Below are 24,262 nucleotides of genomic sequence, written 5' to 3' on the forward strand. Positions count from 1 at the left end.
AACTGAAAAATGTGTACAATAGGTGTGCCTTTAGGTTTAAGTCTCCAAAATAATAAAAAAGTATTTTTGAACAAAAAAATATTATCGGTACTGTATTTTTTCAAAGATAAATATAAAATTATACATTATTACAAAAATTGTGGTCTGATGCCGACATTATAGCATTGATATATATAAATAGATGATGCATTTGACACAATATTTATTTCAAAATTATTGACATGACATCAATTAATAAATTTATAATAAATTGTTCATTTACATGTGTAAATAGAAATAATCTTGATTATCTCGAGATGAATCTGATTTTGTTATGATTAATTAATTAATGTCATGTCTTATACATAAATATAAAACATCAATTTTATTTAATACAATTTTCATAGTCTATATTAATGAAATATATTAAAAAATATTTTAAATATAAACATCCAAGTTCCAAATGCTTGTATATTTTTTATTGTACATAATTTTATATTTTAATAGATGAATAAAAAAAAATTATAAATTGAATTATGTTTATTTATCAGAATATAATAAATATTAATTTGTTTTTGTTATAGACAACTTCTAACAATTTTATCTTTTATAATTAATTAATAAAAAAATGAATTATTTTACAGAAATCTTTTGCCAATTTTTCCAGAGGGAATTTTTCCTATTCCAGTTAGCTTCAGCATTTTTAGTATCATTTTTTGTTTGAGCGGTTTTTACATTTTCTTGTTGATATGGTTCATTATTGACAAGGTCCTGTTTTTTCCTTTTTTGTAATTTGCCAAATAATATCTTATTATCTTTATTATAAACATATATAGGATTTTTAGGTTTAGCTTGAGTACAAAATTCTGCAGATTTCAAAACATCTTTTATTGATATAATCCTTCTAGGTAATGCATAAAGTCCCATTATGATATAAAACTAAATTTAAAGAATTTAATTATAATTTTATTCAATTTTAAGTTAGAGAATAATTTTTATTCTACTTACGTTTACTCTGTCAAATTCTGAAATTGCACGTGGTTTTGTGTTGACATTTTACTTAAATATCACATTTTTAAACATTGCCATTTGGTACATCTTCACTTATTCATTAGTTTACAAGGTAAGAGTTATGCTTTTTTTGTAATTTCCTTATTGTATTCAATTTTAATATTGCATAAAATTTTAATTAAACCATTTAGATTTTCAACCATAACCTATATGTTTTTCTAGAAAATAAGAATGGTTAATAATTGATGTGCTTGAATGGTGAATTTGCGGATTCTATAATAGCGTTTATTATTTATTGAAGTAATAATGAAGACAAAATGTTTACAAATTAATATATACATACAAATTACTTTTTATAAATGTCCAGCGAATGTAAACAATTACGTTTCTCAAAACATAACCTAATTGATAATCATGAGTATCACTAAAAATAAATTTAAGCTGTATAAATCTATAAACATTCGACAATTTTCTTTAAATGCCTTTGATGAGATTTTACCATTTTCGTCATCAAAGAAAATATTGTCAACTGGTGAAGAAATACACATTTCTTCAAAAAAGAAAGTAAAACCCCCCAAATCTAAAGTTAAATCTACTCACGTTTTTAAATCTCAACCTGATAAAAGTGCTCGTTTTAATGAAGTCAACATTCAAATGATTTCTCAAACTCTGTACAATCAGTTATTTAGTGAATCATCAAAATGTGAAATTAGTGAAAAAGATTTGGAAAAGTAAGTACACACTCTTTATAATGTATACAATTTTACATAATTCATTCATATACGTTTAATTTATGAAATCATAATAATAATTTATATAAGAAGGTTGATATTTTATTGTTAATAAATTTTGTGGGATCAAATCATCCAAAGATTACATCGAGATTTAAGTAAACATGGTATGCTAGAATCAAAAATTGAATGCCAGCCAAATATCGAATTAAAATTGCCACCCTTGGTGGGTAAAAATGTGGAAGAACATTTTGCAAATATTGCTGAGGAACAGAGTGGACCATATAGAAATATATTAGAAAATTTGATTAATAATCAGTTACCAGACATGCCTACAGTATGTATCACTCTTGATATGTTTTTATTTCGTTTTTGAGTATGATATTTATATAATTATCCAGGAATGGGTATTCACAAGTGGTTGGACAAAGTATACTAAATCGGGTGCCCAACAAGTGGATTATCCAACAGATGATGCTTTAGTTTTTGATGTTGAGGTAATATCTGATGATGAGATCTTTAAATTTAAATTAGAAAATCTGATTTGGAATCACTGTCTCATATTAATCTACAGGTATGCATGTCTGAAGGAAAACTTCCTACAATAGCTTGTGCTGCAAGCAGTGATGCTTGGTATAGTTGGTGTAGTCCATCCTTAATCGACTCAGAATATTCTATGATTTATCAACATTTAACAACAGATTTATTAATTCCATTAGAAAGTAGTCATTGCCAATTGCCTTCGGATTTTGAACAAAAACACTTATGTCCTCGAATTATTATAGGACACAATGTTTCTTATGATAGAGCTAGAATTAAAGAACAATATTGGCTTCAGCACACTGGTAAAATTTTTATTTTTTTGTCTGTATTATTTGAATAATTATTGATATTTTGTGTATGCACATTAGCCCTTCGTTTTGTTGATACCATGTCTCTGCATGTCTGCATAAGTGGAATAACAAGTTATCAGAGAGCAATGCTTTCAAGTAAATCAGATAAAGAGCCTTCTTTTGAAGATCAGTTTTGGATATCACAAGCTTCTTTAAATAGCTTGAGTGAAGTAAGTTAATTGTATTAAAATATATTTATTCAAACTTTGCAATTCTTTGTCATAATATTTAATTTTTTTCAACAGGTTTATAAGTTATACTGTAAAAAGACTTTAGATAAACTGCCTCGAAATGTATTTGTTGAAGGAACATTAAATGATGTCCGAGAAGATTTTCAGAACCTTATGTCATATTGTGCAAATGATGTAAAAGCTACTTACAATGTGATTGAAAACATTTTTCCTTTGTTCAAGGAACGGTTTCCTCATCCAGCTACATTTGCTGGAATGCTTGAAATTGGTAAAAATATTTTAATTATATTAAGGACAATGAGATAATGAAATTATTATTTTATAAGAAATTGATGTTTCTTATTAGGGTCTGCTTATTTACCTATAAATTCCAATTGGCTTCGATATATATCGGATTGTGATAGTACCTTTGAAGATCTTGGTTTGGAAGCAAAATTTCTTTTATCACGGAGGGCCAATGAAGCTTGTAAGTTGATGCACGATGAGATGTATAAAAAGGATTTATGGATGTGGGATCAGGATTGGTCTACAAAATCTATTAATTTAAAAAGACCTGTGAAAATTAAATTAAGAAAATTACAAAATTTTGAATGTAATAATGAAAAGGATCAACAGAACGAGAATAGGTAGCCTATGTTTTACTAAAGTTTATTAAAATATTTATTTAAAACCTTTCTTTTTATATATTAGAATCCTTACTATAGATGAAATAAATCATGATGAAACAATAGATGAGTTAGAGGAAAATTTTCAAAAATTGGAAAAAAAGTTTTCCAATTTGTTTGATATGAAAAGTTTATTGCCGGTTCAAAAGACCTTTATTGCCTGGTTACCCAGCATGGTATTGTAAACTATGTGAAAAACCATCAGAAGATTCTAACTGGCATCCTGGTCCTCAAAATATTTCAACGTCAATGCAAATTACACCAAAATTGTTGAGATTAAGCTGGGAAGGTAAAATTCATACAGATGATTTAATGCAGTGGCAGTAAAAATTGATTAAGAGATTCAAGATTGATATCAATTTTCTTCGCTCAATTTAGGTTATCCCTTACATTATATTCGAGGCCAAGGTTGGGGTTTTATTGTACCATATAAATCAAAACGAGAAGATGATGAAATCACTGGACAATTGCCATTAGATGAATTGGTTCAAAAATGCCCAGTTGCTACACCAAATGTTTCTGCTACTGAATCTCAAAGTGAATTAGTGATGGATACGCTTTGGAAAAGCGTTCAGGTATGAAGTAATGAAAATAACATTATTTTCTATGTTTAATTGTTGATGTTGACTATTTCAAACAGGAAAATATTTCAAAAAAAGAATATTGGAACAAGCCTAGGAAGAAAATACCACCATACCAAGGAACTGGTGTATGGTGTAATGTTGATTTAGAAGAATGTGCTTGGTTTATTAGGCTTCCACATAAAGATGGGGTATCTAAGAAAGTTGGTAATCCACTTTCTCGTGATTTTTTAAACAAATTTTCTGAAAATGTGTTAGCTGGTGATGATCAATGTGCAGAGACAGTAAGTTTAATAATGCAATTATGTATATGTATAAATGTGTGTGTTTCCTTAAATAATAAATAAAATATATTCTATATTATTTATTTAGGTGATACATATAGCTAGAAAACTTTCATACTGGAAAAATAATCATGATAGAATAAAACAACAGATGGTAGTTTGGTTAAAGAAAAATGAGCTTCAGGAAATTGTTCCTATTTCAAAAATGGAATTTGGCGCCATAATACCCCAGGTAAATACAAAGACTCACAATTGATTTTTTGAGTTTAGCAATAATATATTGGCATCATCTCAATTGAAAATAATCAGATTGTAGTATGTGGAACCCTCACTCGAAGAGCAATGGAAGCAACTTGGCTAACAGCTAGTAATGCCCAAAAGGATCGTTTAGGTTCCGAATTAAGGGCAATGGTTCAGGCTCCACCAGGTTATAGTATTGTTGGGGCTGATGTTGATTCTCAAGAACTGTGGATTGCATCTGTAATAGGTTTGATTATAACAATGGAATGTTATGATTGTATTTTGCAAAGCATTTTTAAGAAAAATATTTTTTAGGTGATAGCCATGCAGCTGGAATACATGGTGCTACTCCATTTGGTTGGATGACATTAAGTGGGAGTAAATCTGAAGGCACAGACATGCATAGTGTTACAGCAAAAGCTATTGGTATTTCAAGAGACCATGCCAAAGTTATAAATTATGCCAGAATATATGGTATTATTATCAATTATATCAATTAATTGTATTTGTACTACCTTTCATTCATAAAATACATGGAAATTTTTTACTTTTGTTTTGTATATATTTAAAATTATAAAATTCATACTTATAATTAATATAATATAAAAAATATACGTATTTTGAAATTTATAATCTAAGATATTTATTTTAAGGTGCTGGGCAAAATTTTGCTGAACAATTGCTGAAGCAGTTCAATCCCACAATGACCACAGCAGAGGCTCGAAATAAAGCTAAAAGAATGTTCTCATTAACCAAAGGGAAAAGAGTATACTATTTAAAAGATAATATTGCAATTGAAAATAATTTGGATATGCAATTGAGCCACAAAAATGGCTACACTGGATATGAAGCTTTAAAAATGTCTGCAGTATATGGAAAAAGTGTCACAGAAATGTTTGGAAAGCCGAAATGGGAAGGTGGTACTGAATCTGCTATGTTTAACAGACTTGAGGAAATTGCAGGTAAATGTAGATTTTCATTTTAAGTTTATGATGACGCCTAAAAAACTTAAATAGTAAGTCAAAAATTAATATTTTTATCTTTTCCTTTTCTTTATCTATGATTTTTACTTAGGATCGGCTAATCCTGTTACTCCCTTTTTGGGAGGAAGGTTAAGTAGAGCCTTGGAACCAAATGAAGCCATTGACAATGATAGATTTTTGCCCACACGGATAAATTGGGTTGTTCAAAGTGGAGCAGTTGACTTCTTACATCTGATGTTGGTTTCAATGAGACATCTCATGGGAAAAAGTTTAAGATTCTGTCTTTCATTTCATGATGAGGTTCGCTATCTTGTAAAAGATGAAAGTAAATATGAAGCAGCACTTGCCATGCATATTACAAACCTCCTTACAAGAGCGTTTTGCATACAAAGGTATGTTTTCTATTTAACATTTGCATGATAAATTATATATGTGTGTGTGTCATAAACTTGAAATAAAATGTTTTTATAACAAATGTCTAAAATAGGTAATGAGCAATTTGAAATTTTAATAGAATAAACAGATGATCATCAGATAAATATAATAAAATTATATTATATTACCTAATTTTTTCACATTTAGTTCATTGTAAATGAACAATGTTTTTCTTTTAACTCTTTTTTAATTTGACGAATGGGCTGCTAATTATTATTACACACACACACACACATATATTATGTATATATATATATATATATATATATATATATATATATGATTTAGTAGTTAATTTTGATATTGAAATAGATGAGTGAGTTCTTGAGGGCAATATATCAAACAAAGAAAAGGCAAAGATTTATAAAATAATCTTTAATTCCAAACGTTTCGACATTCATTTTGATGTCATCATCAGTGGATATTGAACATGGTATTTTATATCTAAAAACACTTTGCCTCGGGATTTGCAGCGATTACATAGCTTCCAGTCTGTGCAAAAATACTTAAATTTTTTTTCCACAGTTTTGCAAAACAAAACTCTCATTATTAAGCGATATAATCTCATTCTTTGAACAGCTGTAATATCTGTCTTGCCTAAAAAATGATTTTCATTTTAATAACTTCAACAATTTAAAGAAACTACGAATAATATAGAAATTATTTCAATAAACCTACGTTTAGTACACGGCACAAATGTTTCATTTGTTTTATTATTTTCATTATAATTATTTACGGGGAACAGGGTACAATATTCTTCTGATTCAGGCATTTTTTATTAAATCAAGATTTGTACTACCATGTAACCTTAAAATGTTTATTTATCTATGTTGATTTTCTTGTCGATATCGGTATGCATACACGATGATGCCGGTACGCATACATCGACGGAACTCTATTCAAGCGACACGACGAGTAATCACAATCGAAAGAAATGATTCACAAAAATGATTTCATCGAAAGCGAACGACGTACAGTTCGGGCGTAACGCTATTTCCGTTGCATTATCACAGATTTGCACCAAAGTCGCGTCTAAAGAAGTTTTACTTCAAAATATTTAAAATTTTTCAAAAGAGTCGATTTTTTTTGAAACATTCCGAAATACTCGATTGTTTTGTCAAACAATACCTAATTGTTTCAAAGTTTAAAAAAAAAAAATTCATGCTTTCAAAAATTTTAAATTGCGCAATTTGCCAATTGCCAATATGAAGACATCGTATTCTAATATTGTCTGGGCAATTTGCCTTAAGGCACGATGCCTTGCACCACTAGTTTTGAAACGACTCGTTTTGAATAATTCGCTTCCTGTTCCCTCGCTTTATGCCATAATAGATAAGGTTTTTAACTTCCCGTAGGGTAAGTTATAGTAATCGCAAAAAAATCGAAAATGAAAATTTTTATATATCTTTACGTTTCAGAGGTTACTGAATATTTTGGCATACCTTAGAAAAAATGGATGTATGTGTGTGTGTGTGCGTGTATGTATGTGTGTGCGGATACAAATTTTCGTCGACGATTTCGGGAACACGGATGAAGCGATTTGAATAATTCAAAAAACATTCGATTCGTATTGATAAGGAGACGTGCTGATTAGTTTTTGGCGGAGGCAGGTCTAGCCGTTCCGAAGTATGCGGCAAAAAGTGCCAAAAACGGTACCTCAGTTTTTAAGAGAACGGAGCGTCCGATTTTAATAATTCAAAAAACATTTTACTTGTATTGATCAGATGAAGAATTGGTCAAATTTTCATGAAGGTAGGTCTAGCGGTTTCGGAGATCTAACGAAAAAAGTAAAAAAAAATGCCATTTGGCAGTCAAAAATGATCATTAGACATATGCACATCAAATTATCAGATATTTTATAGAGATTTTAACAATAAGTATAATTTTGTTTACATTCCTATGGGTTCCGTACCAATGTTTATCCGTTAGACAGCGACGCGGCGCTTATGCGCTTTATATTTTGTCTCTATGCAGTTAAAGCAGTACGATTGCTTTGAAAAATTGCTTTTCAAAAAAAGTAATTTTTTGTCCAATTTATAGTTTCTTAAAATACTTATTTTTTCGAAATAAAATTTTTTAAAAATGTTAATCGTTAATAAATTTTTAGTACGGGAAGTTCCAGCAATTTGCCTTAAGGCACAATGCCTTAACGCTTTAATTGCCTTAAGACAGAATTCCACTTACAGCTAGTCATTTCTTTGTTCGTTCTCATCTCTATCTAATGACTCTATTCAAACAACTTTGTTTATATTTAATATGACAACTGATGACAACACACTAAAAGAGCAGTAAATTTATTTTGAATATTCGAAAAGCGTGAATTGTCGTTGTTCTTTATTTTATGATAATTAAATATGATTATGTTTTAAGTGTGTGAATGCTTCATAAAAAAATATAAATTACATAAGATTAGTGCTTACTGCCATGTACAAGGTTGAAATTTAAAATAATGTGTATTTGACTTCTGTTTCACAATAACATCAGTGATTAATGTTATAGTTCTCAAATATTTTCAATTCATTCAGCTAATGTAGCAAAACGGCAAAAGTAGAGAAGAATTTTTTATTGTTTTCTAAATTTTTGAGGTTAAACAGTTGCGTTGGATTGGATTGTAAACATATCTTACTTTATAACATGGATTGTGTAGATTTCGAAAATAGCGGAGGAAAAAACAAATTATATTTTTAGTTTAGACAAAAATTACAATGAAACTTTCAGAAAGAAATATTCCGTTTGCTGTATTTGTCAAAACTTGATTAGGAATAATGATCAAAGTGAATCTATTATTCAGGATGAGCAGTTTTTACAAAATAATCCCCACATAAAATTAAGTTTAGAAAAATCTCTTTGTGTTGCTTGCATTTTTCAAGACACCATAACTATCTCAGAGTCAGATGACAATGAACATATATCTCGAGCTGCTGAAAAAATGAAAAAAGAAGATTTAAGTATTAATAATAATGAATTTTTAGACCATTATGCAAAGGGTAGTAATGCAACAATATCTTCACATTTATCACTTCTAAACAATAATTTTATTCCTAATACATTTACTGCACAAAATCAACTTTATACAGATGTAACAGAATCTGACTCCTCGAATACATTTTTTACAACTAAAGATAATATTGCTTCTGATAATAATAATATATTATTACTTACTGATGATGATATTAAGTGTAAAGAATATATCAATTTAAAGGACAAGCAATCTTGTATCTTTTGTCAAAAAGTATTGAGGTCCATTACTGGTACTCTGCAGCATGCAAAAGATCAGTGCCGTAAACACAGTAAAAATATTTGTCTCGTGTGTGGTTTAGAGTTTGAAACTCACGATAAACTAAAGTTGCATGTGTCAGTACATTTTCAAAATAATAAACATTATAAATGCAAAATTTGTAACAAGTCATTCAAAGCTCGGATTTCCTATAGGAAACATATATGCATAGCAGTTAGACCTGATCAAAATACTATTTGTCATTTATGCAAAAAAGTATTTCCAACAGAAAAGAGGTTGAAGTTTCATTTAAAGTGCCATAAATCAGAAACAAACTCTTTGATTTGCACGATTTGTAGCAAAGTATTTCTCGATGAAAGTAGATTGTATGACCATTATTTATTTTTGCATAAGAAGAGGTCTAAATGGAATTGTCATTTATGTGATAAACAATTCAATATATGGCGTAGGCTAATCAATCATATGAGTTTGCACAATGATTATCGTCAGTTTCAATGTGATATATGTGACAAAAGATTTCTCAATAAGCAAACGCTAGAAGAACATGCCACTAGTCATTCAACAACAAAACCATTTAACTGCCATGAATGTGGTCAAGAGTTTTCAAGAAAATCTCGTTTAAAATGTCATTTAAAAATGCATCGGTCTGAAAAATTGACTCCGCAAGAAGTTCTTACTTGTAGTATTTGTCATGAAGTTTTTCGAGATGAGAATTCTATGGATTTAAACCATACTGGAAATTGTGTTGGACCTCTGAAACAGATTTTACTGAGTATAATATATTGTTGTGAATTTTGTGAACATTACTTTAGCACGCCTAATGCTCTTAATATACATCGCCAAATTCACACTGAGCTCTATGCATTTTCTTGCAAAATTTGCAATAAAAAATTTTTAACGTTCAGCCGGTGCATGACACATAAAACTATTCATGGCATTCATAAAGATGACAGAGTAGATGATTTTGGTGTTGTTAAACATTTCTTATGTAATATTTGTGATAAATCCTTCCTGCTATGGTCGCAACTGCAACGCCATTGCAAATTGAAGCATTCAACAATTAAACGTATAAATTGTGAGAAATGTGGCAGAATGTTTTTTAATACTCACACTTTTGATAATCATAAAAAAGTTTGTAATTTAAGCGAGTGCAAATATAGGTGCAATAACTGTACAGACACATTTTCTACTAAAATGGGTTTAACAGTACATGAAGATTCGAAGCACAACTTGAAACCAACTTGTGAAATATGTGGTAAAGGAATGGATAGTTTGGCAGATTTGGAAAAACATATATCTTCTCACAATCAAAAATGTGCTTGCCCACAATGTGGAAAAGTTTTTATATCAAAGAATAGTTTGAGGGCTCATTGTAATCGAGTACATTTCAAACAAGCCGCTCACAAATGTTCATTTTGTCCTCGAACATTTTATAATAAAACTGATAAATCTGATCATGAACGTAAGCATACTGGGGACCGACCCTTTGAATGTGGATTTTGTGGTGTTTCATTCCGAACTCGATCTATGTGTCAGCAACATACTAAAATTCATGATGAGGAAAAGCCTTATGTGTGTGATATTTGTGGAATAGCATTCAGACGAATTACTCATTTGAAAAGTCATAATAAGAATCATCATTTATTAAATAAATGTCAACAGTGTCAAGTAAACTTTAGAACAAATAAGGAATTAAAGAAACACTTATTAACTTGTTTGTCTATCTGAGTTAACTATGTATTTTGGAAATGATGTGCATTCGAGTGATGAAATATGTATTCAGGTGTAATCTTTGAATAATGCAAATTTGTCAATGTGATAGAAGATTATACAATTTATTATAAAAAATTAGTTTTATGAATAATACATTGTGATTACCTAATAAATTAATATGTAGGCATCAAATGTGATAAGCTGTAATTACATCTTGTGATAATTTTATAAAAAAAATCTAATGTGATTTGTACTTTGCAAAAGTTTAAAAATAAAAATCAATTATTTTTATCTTAGATAAAATTATAGGTAACTTATAATATTTTAATAAAATGAGCTCTAATTCTGTTTGTGTTTGTTTTTAATTATGTTAAAATCTCTTTTATTATTTAAATTAATCTATATAAGAATTTATAAATAATAATGAAAGTTTATTATTTTCACTAGCATTTCTCTAAATTTTTTGTAATATTGTGGTTTAAGGATTATCATTTCTAATTCGTTACATTAATATCGAATAATAGAAAATTTAATAATATGTTTTTGTTATTTGAACTTAAACAGATAATTTGATTAGCTACATAATTAATCATTTATAAATATATGTACTAAAACTTATTGATATCTACTTTTTTATATCGTCTTGCAATAATATTTTCACAGATTGTTATACTAATTTGTTATACTAATTAACTTCCCGTAGGGTAAGTTATAGTAATCGTCCAAAAATCGAAATCAAAAATTTTTACATTTCTCGACGTTTTGAAGGTTTCTGAACATTTTGGCATACTTCAGAAAAAATGGATGTGTGTGTGTGTGTGTGTGTGTGTGTGTGTTTTGTATGTCCGCTTTTTTTCGTCCACGTTTTCGGGCGCACGGATCAACCGATTTGAATGGTTTAAAAAACATTCGATTCCTATCGATAGGGAGATGTGCTGATTAGTTTTTGGCAAAGGCAGGTCCAGCCGTTACGGAGATATGGAGCAAAGAGTGCAAATAATAGAAAGCGAGTTTTTGAGAGAACGGATCAACCGATTTGAATGGTTTAAAAAACATTCGATTCCTATTGATAGGGAGATGTGCTGATTAGTTTTTGGCAAAGGTAGGCCCAGAGGTTTCGGAGATACCGAGCTAAATTTAAAAAAAATGGCTGTTTTTGAGAGAACTAAGCGTCCGATTTAAATGATTCAAAGAACTTTCTGCTTTTTTCAACAAAAACAATTGATTTTGGAAAAAAAAATTTTTTGTTTCTAATTTTTTTTCAAAAATTTTTTTTTGTAATTTTGGACTAAAAATTCAAAAAATCACCCAAGCTAAGCACAGTCTAAGCGCCACTCTGGTAGAAATGTTTACGCAAGTGCGTTTAGACTGTTTGTGTACTGGAGCACTTTTTCAATTTTGTGAAAATTATTGAAAAATGTGAAAATGCCGCCAAGCTGAGCACAGTATAAGTGAAAATGTCGCAAAGAATTATTTGCAAATGCGTTTAGACTGTGACTATGCGGGAGCACTTTTTCAATTTTGTGTAAATTTGGCAACTATTTTTTTTTGGAATTTGATTCGAAATGAAATGACGATTGTTAATGTTCTGGAGATGATAAATTGATTTATTTATAATTAACTTTCCATAGGGTAAGTAATCGCAAAAAAATCGAAAATGAAAATTTTTATATATCTTCACGTTTCAGAGGTTTCTGAATATGTTGGCATACCTTGGAGAAAATTGATGTATGTGTGTGTGTGTGTGTGTGCGTCCATGTGTGTGTGTTCGGATACAAATTTTCGTCGACGATTTCGGGAACACGGATGAAGCAATTTGAATAATTCAAAAAACATTCGATTCGTATTGATAAGGAGACGTGCTGATTAGTTTTTGTCAAAGGCAGGTCTAGCCATTCCGAAGATATGGGGCAAAAAGGGCCAAAAACGGTAACTCAGTTTTTAAGAGAACGGAGCGTCCGATTGGAATAATTCAAAAAACATTTTACTTGTATTAACAGGATGAAGATTTGATCAAATTTTCATGAAGATAGGTCTAGCGGTTTCGGAGATCTAGTAAAAAAAACTAAAAAAAATAACATTTGGCGGTCAACAATAATCATTAGACATTACACATATGCATATCAAATTATCAGATATTTTATTGAGATTTTAACAATAAGTACAAGTTTTGTTTACATTCCTATGGGTTCCGTACCAATGTTTTTCCGTTAGACAGCGACGCGGCGCTTACGCGCTTTATATTTTGTCTCTATGCAGTTAAGGCAGTACGATTGCTTTGAAAAAAAGTTCAGATCTTCCAAAATATGTCAAAATGAAGATAACATTTTTTCCAAAAAAAAATTTTTACAAAAAAAATTGTTTAAAAATTTTTTTTTAAAAAAAATTTTTTTTTTCAAAAAAAGTAATTTTTTGTCCAATTTAAAATTTCTAAAAAATCTTATTTTTTCGAAGTAAAATTTTTTCAAAAATGTTAATCGTTTTTAAAAAAATAATAATTTTTGGCACGGGAAGTTCCAGCAATTTGCCTTAAGGCACGATGCCTTAATTGCCTTAAGACAGAATTCCACTTACAGCTAGTTTATGTTATTTAAATTCAGAACCTAAATGTGGTATCGATTAAAGGCACATTTTGTCGAATAACATTTTACCAGTTATAATTTACCAGAATTTATCAAAGAATAGTTAGTAATGTATGAAGGTCCGGGGTTAAAAAGGTCCACCAGCGATGTGTCAAAAACCAGTAAAGTTAAAGCATTGTTTACAAACAATATTTGAAAGTAGAAGAAAAAAATGTATAACCAGCTATAACCTTGATTCTCGACTTTGCTATCGGGAAATAAACGATAAAGTTTGAAAATCCATAATAAAAGTATTTTCTTCCGTTGGTAGTTTTTTAGCATTAGTTAATAATGTAATTATTTTGTCAAGTACCTTTAAAATTAAAATAAGACAAGTTACTTTGCCTATAGGCTGAAAAGGTCTAGATAACAAATTTTTGAAAGACGGCAAAAAGTACATTTCTGCAATGATAAAGTAGAAGGCAGTTTTACTGAACGTAGTCAGATAATTGTTCGTTTGAAATGTGTTATTTGTTCTGATATAATTGGATTGATTATTATAATATAATTAATATTTGCTCAAAGTCAAATTACACCTTTGTGATTCGTCCTGCTCTTTTATACTTTTTATTAAATTTACTTTAATTTATTGAATGTTACTTGAAACTTTTCAAAAAAGCGGGCTAAAGAAAAAAATACATAATTCATTTTCTGTCTTTTCTCGCACAAATTTGAAAATTTTGTATAAGCTCAGTAGTATTATTTACAATTATACACAAATTCCAGAAACCAAAAGGAATCTGAAAAACTTAATCGACAAGTCGAAAGACCAAAAAAGACTTGGATTCGATTATACCATGTTTTCTATAGAAAGTGAATAAAACTTACAGTTTGATTGTATTGACAAAATATCGACAAACTAATGGGGTTTATTGTTTTTATAATACCTCATTGCATATAGCATTCAAACAACACATCCTTATACACTTAAAGCATTAATTTTTTTGATTCTCTAGAAATTGTTTAGAATATACCTTACTTAGCAAAACAACGTTTGCCGGGTCAGCTAGTAGGAAATATATTTCCATGATTTTTTCCTCAGAGAGACTCCGGTGGAGGACGGGTGAAGTTGTAGCAAAAATAAAATGCAGCTAGAAGTATCAATCGACTCGGAGATATAAATAAATAAATAAACAAACAAATAACTCCGAGACTGAATAGGTAAACAAAAGCATTGGAAGAAGCTTCTTGGTTCTCGGGAGACCAGAAATACTGTTCGTGCTAAATTGGAAGGGACGCCAATGTGTTTCCGAGAAGACTTTGATATTTGAATAGATGCAAAATGAAGACTTGACATTTCGTAATGATTTGGATTCGTAAACATGTTTATTTGCGATTCCAAGAATAAAATTCAATACGTTAGAACAAAATGCGATTGTTGTGATAAAAGATAGTTCATATTTATTAAGAGGGTCGGTATTCTAGTGTAGAGCGAGGAATTTTAGGTCGTTTTTAAAGTGTCGTAAAAGAGAGTTTTTTACCACTTGTTTATTAATATTAGTAAAATACAATACAAAATTTAAAAAAAAAGTTGAAAATTGAAGAAACTGGCAGCTGATGAAGTGGGTGGTCTCAAAAAATTGGCACCTCAATCTTGACTTGATTTCAGCCCTCCTAGCCATCGAAAATGCAAAAAATAAAAAGATTATTAATCTACAATGATGTCGCAATCGCTCGAACTAGCGGTGAGAAAAAATGTTTTTTTACAAATTGGCGACTGTTTGAAAAAAAGTGTTTTTTACTGTTTTTTTGAGTTTCTCGAATTTTTTAAAAATAGTAAAATTTAGAATTTCGGGATAATCCTAGTTCGGGCTATAGATAGGTCTATAAACAAGACTCTCTGAATATTTCAAGTGAATCGGTCGATTAAAACTCGAGAAATCGTGTCAACAGTACTGAAAAAGTCTGTTCTGAGAAAATCGCATTTAAAGTTTTGCGTGAAGCCAAACCAGTATGGAGACCGAGTCAGTAAAATGCCTATATCTCTGAAAATAATTCAAATTTTCAAAAACCTTCTCGTACCCATATTCTTAGATAGTTAAACTTTGAAAATATGAAATAAAAAAAAAATGATTTTTTTGAATTTCTACACTTGAATACCCTCTTAAGCTGAGTCAAGAAAATATTTTGGAAAAGAAAATTCCACCGTAATATTTTTTTAGAATATTTCTTCTTTATGATTTTTTTCTAAGTCTCTGTTAATTATATTACCCATTAGGGTCAATTAAACCCTCGGTTAACCCTTTTGCAAAATATCAATTTACTTTCTTCAACGAATAAATTAAGTCCACCACTTCATAAGATAATTTCATGACAAATTTTCTAACATTATTCTTAATGTACACCCTCTGAAGTTAATAGGGGAAACCGGGATAAAGAAACAGAAATTATAAAAAAACTTGAACCAGCTGTTAATTCTTGATGAAGTGAATAACTAGTGGTGTATGGCATCGTGCCTTAAAGCAAATTGCTGGAACTTCCCGTACCGTAATGAAATATTCGAGAAATTTTTAACGTTTTAAAACATATTATTACAAATAGTGTAACTTTCATTATTTTTGCTATCTTGTTATATCTGAGCAAGTCAAATGTAATTCATATTTATAAATCAATTTATCCCCAGAACATTAACAATCGTCATTTTATTTTGAATTCAATTTCAAAAAAATAGTCTAATAGCCCAACTTTACACAAAATTGAGAAAGTGCTCCCGTATAGTTACAGTCTAAACGCATTTACAAATAATTATGTACGACATTTTCACTTATACTGTGCTTTGCTTGGCGGCATTTTCATATTTTTCAATAGTTTTTCACAAAATTAGAAAAGTGCTGCAACATAAACAGTCTAAACGCACATGGGTAAACATTTGTACCAGAGTGGCGCTTAGACTCTGCTTAGCCTGGGCATTTTTTTTAAATTTAATCCAAAATTACAAAAATATTATTTTCGCTATACAATGTTAAATCGTCTAAAAAATCGTCTTTTGGCGAGCTTCCAAAACCCAAAAGGGACTCTACCTACGAGCAAATTAGAATAATCAGTAAAACAAACTCTGATGACGAGCAAAATCAATTTTTTTGAGAGGACAAAAGGGACTCTACTGATAAACAAACTAAAAACAAAGGAACTCTTGGAACTTCAATCTTGTAGAGACTTTACTGAAGCACAAATTAAAATGGAATGAAAAAGGGACTCTACTGACGAGCAAAATAGAATATAAGAAGAAATTACACAAAATTGAAAAAGTGCTCCCGTATAGTCACAGTCTAAACGCATTTGCAAATAATTCAGTGCGACATTTTCACTTATACTGTGCTTAGCTTGGCGGCATTTTCACATTTACGAAATTTTGCAGTCGTAAATCTTCTGTACGTATGTATGTCACTCAACCACTCTTAAACGGTTATTCAGATTTTGATGAATCATTTCAGAGTTTGTCAAGAAAAAAATAGGTATGGTGATGAACCAAAACAATAACTCAATAGTATTAAAATAAGTACAGAAACTGCAAAAACAAATTATCCTCGAAAAACTAGAAAAATAATATTAAGTGACAATAACAAACTTTGATTCAAGAATAAGTCAAAACTGTCTTTTCAGCTCCTTTATCCTTTTCCTCCATTTAAAATAATCCGAGACGATTAAACGTAACGACTCCTCCATTTGGCGTTATTATCACTAAATCTTATCCTGCCACCGATATTACGATAATTGTTATAATAATAATAAAAATTATTATTATTTTATTGTTAAAATAACTGCCGACGCTAAAATCAAGAGAAATATGATATTTTAATACCACTCGTAAAATTTATCAAGTTTAGAGCTTTGATATACAGAAGTCGATAGATAAGGTGGAGAGATGCATTTTGATTCAGGTAACAGTAGTTGACGATTATAATCGTCATAAAGATTCAAATTCAGCATCAACATATTCTAATTAATAGAAAAATTTAAAGACTATTTAGTTGGTTTCAAAAATTGCAAATTAAATAGTTAATGGTCACTGACGAGTATATATACAATTCACTATTAACTTCCTGTAGGGTAGTTATAGTAATGGGCCGAAAATCTAAAATGAAAATTTTTGCATTTCTCGACGTTTCGAAGGTTTCTGAACATTTTACTGTCATACCTCAGAAAACTAATGGATGAGTGTGTGTGCGGATACAAATGTTTCTGTCGACGATTTCGAGCGCACGGATCAACCGATTTGAATAATTCATTTACCATTCGATTCCTATTGATAGGGAGATGTGCTGATTAGCTTTTGGCAAAGGGAGGTCCAGTCGTTACGGAGATACGGAGCAAAGAGTGAGAGAACGGAGTATCGGATTTATATGATCCAAAAAACATTCAGTTCGTAATGATTGGGAGAACAGGTGTATAGTTTTTAGCAAAGGCAGGTCCCGCCATTTTGAAGATACAGAGCTAAATGTGCAAAAAATGGCAGTTTTTTAGAGAACTAAGCGTCCGATTTAAATGATTCAAAGAAATTTCTGCTTGTATTGACAAAACAATTGCTTTTGAGGATAAAAAATTATTACATATTTTTTTATTTTCCATAAAATATTTTTGTAATTTTGGATTAAAAATTAAAGAAATTACCCAGGCTAAGCACAGTCTAAGCGTCACTCTGGTACAAATGTTTTACCCAAGTGCGTTTAGACTGTTTATACACAGGAGCACTTTTCCAATTCGAATTTTGTGAAAACTATTGAAAAATGTGAAAATGCCGCCAAGCTAAGCACAGTATAAGTGAAAATGTCGCACAGAATTATTTGCAAATGCGTTTAGATTGTGACTATGCGGGAGCACTTTTTCAATTTTGTGTAAATTAGGCAACTATTTTTTTTAGATTGAATTCGAAAAAAAATGACGATTGTTGTTCTGGAGACAAATTGATTTAATTATGATTTACATTTGATTTGCTTAGATAAAGAACAATAAGATAGCAAAAATAATGAAAGTTACACTATTTGTAATAATATATTTAAAATTTCTCGAATTTTTCATTACGGTACGGGAAGTTCCAGCAATTTGCCTTGAGGCAAGATGCCATACACCACTAGTTTTCAGTTTAAGTGTTTAAGCGGTTCTAATCAGATATATGCCGAGCAAAGTATATTTTTCGTGTTTTGTAGAGTTAGTCCACACATAAATAAAATACATTTTTAGATCACGAAATGAACAAATTAATTTAATTTATACAATTGCAGATATTATAAGTATGTTGAAAAGACATAAATTGGAAATAGCTTCTATTCATTTTTAGTGAAAGCGAAAATTGTATTTTCGAAATTAACAGTTGAACGTTTTACCTAAATAGTTGAATTATTTTTTATTGATTAAGTTGAGTTATGTATACGTTCATTCGACGTGCCTTAAAAGGCCAACTGAAAAGATCTTGAAATCACTTGTAGAAGGAATTTAAAATACTGAGATATTGTTTCAGCATCAAATATAGTATTTAGGTTTTAGTATAATTTGCTGCAATTTTTTACAAACATAAAATTATTGTTTTTTTTTTTCCTATTACGGATGTGTATAAAGGTGTTGTAAACGTTTTGAACCTTTGAACGAAAAGTGTCGATGTATTCAATTTGTAGTTCATATTTACAAGCTATCAATATAATTCTGCCTTTGCCATGACGTTTTTTAGATTGATAATACGGAGTCTTAATAAATGTAGAGCGCATCTTCCTCAAATTATGATTTTTTTTATATTCTGTGTTGAGTTACTTCTGTGTGATCTGACTGGAGCAGTGAATATGTGAGAATGCAACGGATATTGCGTTACGCCCGAACTGTACGTCATTCACTCTCGATGAAATCATTTCAATACAGGTCGATTGTGATTAGTCGTCATGTATGTGAATAGAGATCTGTCGTCGTATGCGTACCGAAATCAACGTTGTATGCGTCATTTTATGCTTATTTATTTATGGTATGCGTACCGATATCAACAACAAGGAAATTGGCATAGTTAAATAAATATTTTAAGGTTGCATCGTAGTACAAATCTTGATTCGATAAAAAATTCCTGAATCAGAAGAAAATTTTGTCCTGTTTCCCATAAATAATTATAATAAAAATAATAAAATTAATAGAACATTTGTTCCGTGTACTAAACGTAAGTTTATTGAAATAATTTCTATATTATTCATAGCTTCTATAAATCTTTGAAGTTATTAAAATGAAAGACACAAGATTTTATAGCTGCTCAAAGAATGAGATTAAATCGGCAGCGAAAAAATAAAACAAATTACAACCAGTTAATGAATGTATATTAATTTTAATTACATGAAGTTTTTCAAACACAATTATTACATGATGAGTGAAATTGTGAAAACAATATTTCTTTAGGTTTTGTTTTACATAATCCATTGTATGAACGAATATTATAGAATTTATTAATCAGCAATTACTTCATTTCTCTAACGAAGTCCCAAGTCCTAAATGCTAATTACAATGACAAACCGATCATTTCACAAAATTTAATGATGTTTCAGATTGGGACTCAATGATCTTCCGCAATCAGTGGCTTTTTTCTCATCTGTCGAAGTCGACAAAGTTCTCCGCAAGGAAGCTACAGCTGATTGTGTGACTCCTTCCAATCCTCGGGGATTGCAAGCAGCCTATGGAATTTCTCCTGGCGAATCATTGGATATAATATCTGCACTTAAAAAGGCTGAAGAAGAGAAATTGAAAAAGTCTAAAAATGCATCTACTGCAATTGAGAATAAAATTACTAAAAAAGCGTTAAACAAAAATAGAAGAATTATTGTAATAAATAAACAAAAGATATAAAGACTTTTAGACTGTTTATTATTCTGGTTATGAAAGTCTTTCTGAATCAGCTGGAGGATTACAAGTGCACTTATAAATGATTTTTTTTTAAATTTTGACTATTTATTATTTTTGATCTATACGTAATGAGATCTATACATAATCAAACAATGTTTGAAAAGGAAATGAAAAGATATTTCATATATGGTATATATAAATATATATATATATATATACATATATATATATATATATCTATATATATACATTTGAAATAATTTGCAGTCAACTCGATAAATTAAAAAATGGCTAGAAGGAAAACATTTTTATTCATTACACATTTCAACACTTGATGTGTGTCATCATTCAGCCTATCAAACTAGGCCAAAAACAAAAACTTACAGCACTAATAATAGCTTGAAAAATTTTAAACTTAACAAAAAGCAATACATGCTTAACTAATATTTTTAATAAAAAACTTAATGAACGAACTGAAGTTGAATTCGGTTTTAATGGTTAACGGATAAGCATTCTCGTATTGTCTGTGGGGCAATATGTCCTCATATATATATATATATATATATATATATATATATATATATATAATATATATATATATATATATATATTAAATTTATCTATATAAAACTTAAATTGTATTTAGTAGAGTGGATATTGAATTATTATAACAATGCAGGATGACTTAATGTTTGGTTTCCTCTAATTTGACTACAGAATTTCAAATGTCGCGAGCTACAAGACGAAAGCATGTCCAAAATGAAGCTTTGGAAATAGACTGGGAACCTCCAAAAGAAGATCAATCCATTGTTAAAATTGTTGGAAGCAAAGGAAATAATTTGCACGAGGTGAGATTCATATACCTTTTTGAACTCAGTTAGGAGATAATTGTATGTAAAATGTTTTTATGTATATTTATCACTTCACTCAATAAGTCCGTAGGATTACTAACAAAAACTCATTTTTTTGGTAAATTTTTTTATTCAATATAATTTTCTTCAAATACGATATACCAATTATAACAAACTTCGCACTTTTTGACACCATTTTTGTAGTACGATTTGTACTTAGCCACAATATTAGGCCATCATCTCATCATTTGGCACATATTTTTTAAGAGGTATCCTTTTAAGATCTGAGAACAGGATATGGTCGCTGGGGAACAGATCTAGAGAATATAGTGAGTGGGGAAGCAATTTGGAGCCTAGTTCACGTTTTTTTGGCCATTATTTTCACGGATTTGTGACTTGGTGCGTTGTCCTGATAGAGCAGCACGGTTTTCTTTTTCGAATGGGGCCGTTTTTACGGTTCTGATCTTCAAATGTTCCAATAACGTTATACAATAGTCATTGTTGATGATCTGGCTTTTTTCAAGATAAATATCATTTTTTGCGTATCACAAAAAAACTGACGCCATGATCTTTTGCATTTTTTCTCCCCATTGTGTCCAGTTCACTCGGCAGTCTGTCTCTTCGACTCCGGAGTGTAGTGTTGAAGCCAGGTCATATCCATGGTGACATATTGATGCAAAAAACTCAGTTTTATTTTGGTTGAACAGCTCCAAATACTTTTACGAATCACCAACTCGTTGTGCTTTTGGTCAAATGTGAGTTTGCGCGGCACCCATTTAGCACAAAGGTTTTTCCTATTCAAATATTCGTGAACGATATGTCCTTCAAGTTCTATTGATATCTGTAGGGTGTTAGCTATCTCAGGCGATTTTCCAAAACGTTTCGGTGGACTTTTTTATATTGTCCGGTGTAACCACCTCAGTTGGCCTTCCAGAGCGTTCAGCATAGTCAGTGTCTGTACGGCCACGATTAATATCAGCAAACCACTTTTTCACCATCTACCGCGATTTAGAACAGTCCAGATAACACTTATCAAGCGATACTTTGGCAGCAATGGTATTTTTACCCATCAAATATCAATAATAAATCAACTCACGAAATTTCTTTGAATTCATGGTTTCGAAAAACTCAAAAGTAGCGTCACTTGAACCTCTATAACTTGTAAACTAATCGTCGGATTGTCATGAAATTTTGACATATATCTTCTTAAAGTTGTTGCTTCCTACACATCATATGGATGATTACATAGCTACATTATCTATGTATTATCTTACGGACTTATTGAGTGACGTTATATTTATGTGACGGATACAATATTATTGTTGCTGCAGCACTCTTTTAATGCCTCTTTCTGCGATATATTCAGCTGTATCTTTGTTCTGGTTTTGAGTAATTATTTAACACGTTAATCGCCACGTCAGTCATATTTGTCTCAGACTAAGAAGTTCTACATGAGCTATGTTAGACATATATGTCTAACATACGCGATTTAGTAAAAGGCACGCCAATCACAGATGACCGACGCAAACGTTATATTTGCAGAATGTTTCGAAAACTTGGCATATCAGGAGCAAAAACTAAGAATTTTGTTTGTCAAATGCGTCAGACATATAAAACTGACACGGCTTATCGAGAAAAGAAAGTTTTAATATAGGGCCGTGTCAGTCATATATGTATGACGTAAAAAATAGTAATACAGGGCCCGGCACTCGAAGTGTAACCAGTTGAAAAAGCCATAAATTCAGTTTGGAAAATTACTTTTACTCGATTAAAAGTACAAAATGTGTAAAAATAATACAACATTTAAAAACAATTCACTTTTGCTCGATATGACCACCTTTTGCTTTGACTATGGCCTTTAGACGGTCCAAAAACAAATCGCATATCGCTATCGACCCTGTAGTTTTCCATAAATTTTTGAATTTTTTTTTTTTAATTCGGTAATTTTTTTCTGATATCGTGGCGATTAACGTGTTAAAGTACTTGGAAAAAAATAAATATATACAGTTCACGAGAGTTTCTAAATATGTTCTAAGAAAGTTTATTCACAATAAGTACTTAGTAAGATAAAGAAAGAAGCTTGTCTTTCAAATATGTACTAATTTTTGGTTCGGTAGTGGAATATTTTATTCTTTAGTCTTTCCGTCGTTATTAGTTTATAAAATCTGATTTTATTCAAATAAATATACTGCTTAATACTTACTCAAAATATTCAGCAAACTTAACAAAATTTTTGCAGGTGGAGAATATTGAAGGTTTGCTGTATTTAGCGTCCATGCCTACTAAATTTCGAAAAAATGTTTGGATTAAAAGAGGAGACTACGTTATTGTTGAACCTATAGCTGAAGGAAATCGTGTCAAGGCGGAAATTGTGCGAGTTTTAACAAATGATCACAAGAAAGAATTCAAGAGGCTCGGTGTTTGGCCCTGGCCTGAAGAAGAAAGTAACGATTCGTCATTCAAGGAAGATGAATATGGAATTATTCCTAACACGAATCGGAAGCAGCAATATGTAGAAGAATCTTCTGATGATGAATGCTCGGAATCTGAAGAAGAAGCAGAAAAATGAGGTAAAGAATCATCAAGTTGTCATGGCGAATGATAAACTGAAAATGCTAAACTGAATACTGGTATTTCTTTAAATTGATTATAAATATGTAAATTATTTTGTATAACTATTTTTTTAATATAAGTTAAAAAATAATACCACTGGTTTAATTCCATTATTCAGTTTAATTTAATATTCATTAATCCCATAAATAATTGCGTATTTAATAACGCTTTATTGCAATCAGCAACTGTAATAGCTTAAACTTTATCGAAGAAATTTAAGCAATTTTTTTTCTTTAAAAACCAAAAGGTTTTTTAAGCTCTATTTACAAATTGTCTTCTAGCGAGCATTTAGACAGAGCTTTCGGTCTCAACATTGGTTTGGTCAATTTTTAAAATGATCTTCAAAACTATATAGTATTTATATTATATATAAAATATTATAATATCCGTATCGAGATATCGTTTTGAAATGAATTACTTTTT

General features: G+C 30.1%; 2 protein-coding genes across 3 annotated transcripts; both read left to right on the top strand.

The window, feature by feature from the left end:
• Positions 1–987: 987 nt before the first annotated feature.
• LOC113372580 (probable RNA-binding protein EIF1AD) lies at positions 988–23,817 on the top strand. Of its 2 annotated transcripts, none has more exons than XM_026612931.1 (3): positions 988–1,102; positions 21,093–21,223; positions 23,466–23,817. In XM_026612931.1, the coding sequence occupies exons 2-3, from the start codon at positions 21,101–21,103 to the stop codon at positions 23,793–23,795; spliced, it is 453 nt and encodes a 150-aa protein (XP_026468716.1). In that variant the 5' UTR covers positions 988–1,102; positions 21,093–21,100; the 3' UTR covers positions 23,796–23,817. The 2 variants fall into 2 exon arrangements, with proteins under 2 accessions (XP_026468716.1, XP_026468725.1); XM_026612940.1 differs by lacking the exon at positions 988–1,102 and adding an exon at positions 1,159–1,224.
• Positions 1,236–20,378, top strand: LOC113385325 (DNA polymerase subunit gamma-1, mitochondrial-like). Its single transcript, XM_026623170.1, is given in 18 exon segments — positions 1,236–1,256; positions 1,483–1,721; positions 1,863–2,058; positions 2,123–2,218; positions 2,296–2,566; positions 2,633–2,784; positions 2,860–3,073; positions 3,152–3,397; positions 3,510–3,613; positions 3,615–3,759; positions 3,849–4,045; positions 4,111–4,335; positions 4,424–4,567; positions 4,645–4,822; positions 4,891–5,049; positions 5,229–5,537; positions 5,650–5,950; positions 20,081–20,378. Coding segments are annotated over 18 exon segments (3,495 nt in total).
• Positions 23,818–24,262: the final 445 nt, after the last annotated feature.

This window comes from Ctenocephalides felis, unplaced genomic scaffold (genome assembly GCF_003426905.1).
Source record: "Ctenocephalides felis isolate EL2017-DRISC unplaced genomic scaffold, ASM342690v1 CF-g0.4_SCAFFOLD_00845, whole genome shotgun sequence".
Classification (NCBI taxonomy): domain Eukaryota; kingdom Metazoa; phylum Arthropoda; class Insecta; order Siphonaptera; family Pulicidae; genus Ctenocephalides; species Ctenocephalides felis.

What these genes read in the sequence shown, in the direction of transcription:
- LOC113372580 (XM_026612931.1), top strand. Translation starts at nt 21,101, where the DNA reads ATGTCGCGAGCTACAAGACGAAAGCATGTCCAAAATGAAGCTTTGGAA. An exon ending in AAGGAAATAATTTGCACGAG is followed by an intron (nt 21,224 to 23,465) that starts GTGAGATTCATA and finishes AAATTTTTGCAG; the next exon opens with GTGGAGAATATTGAAGGTTT.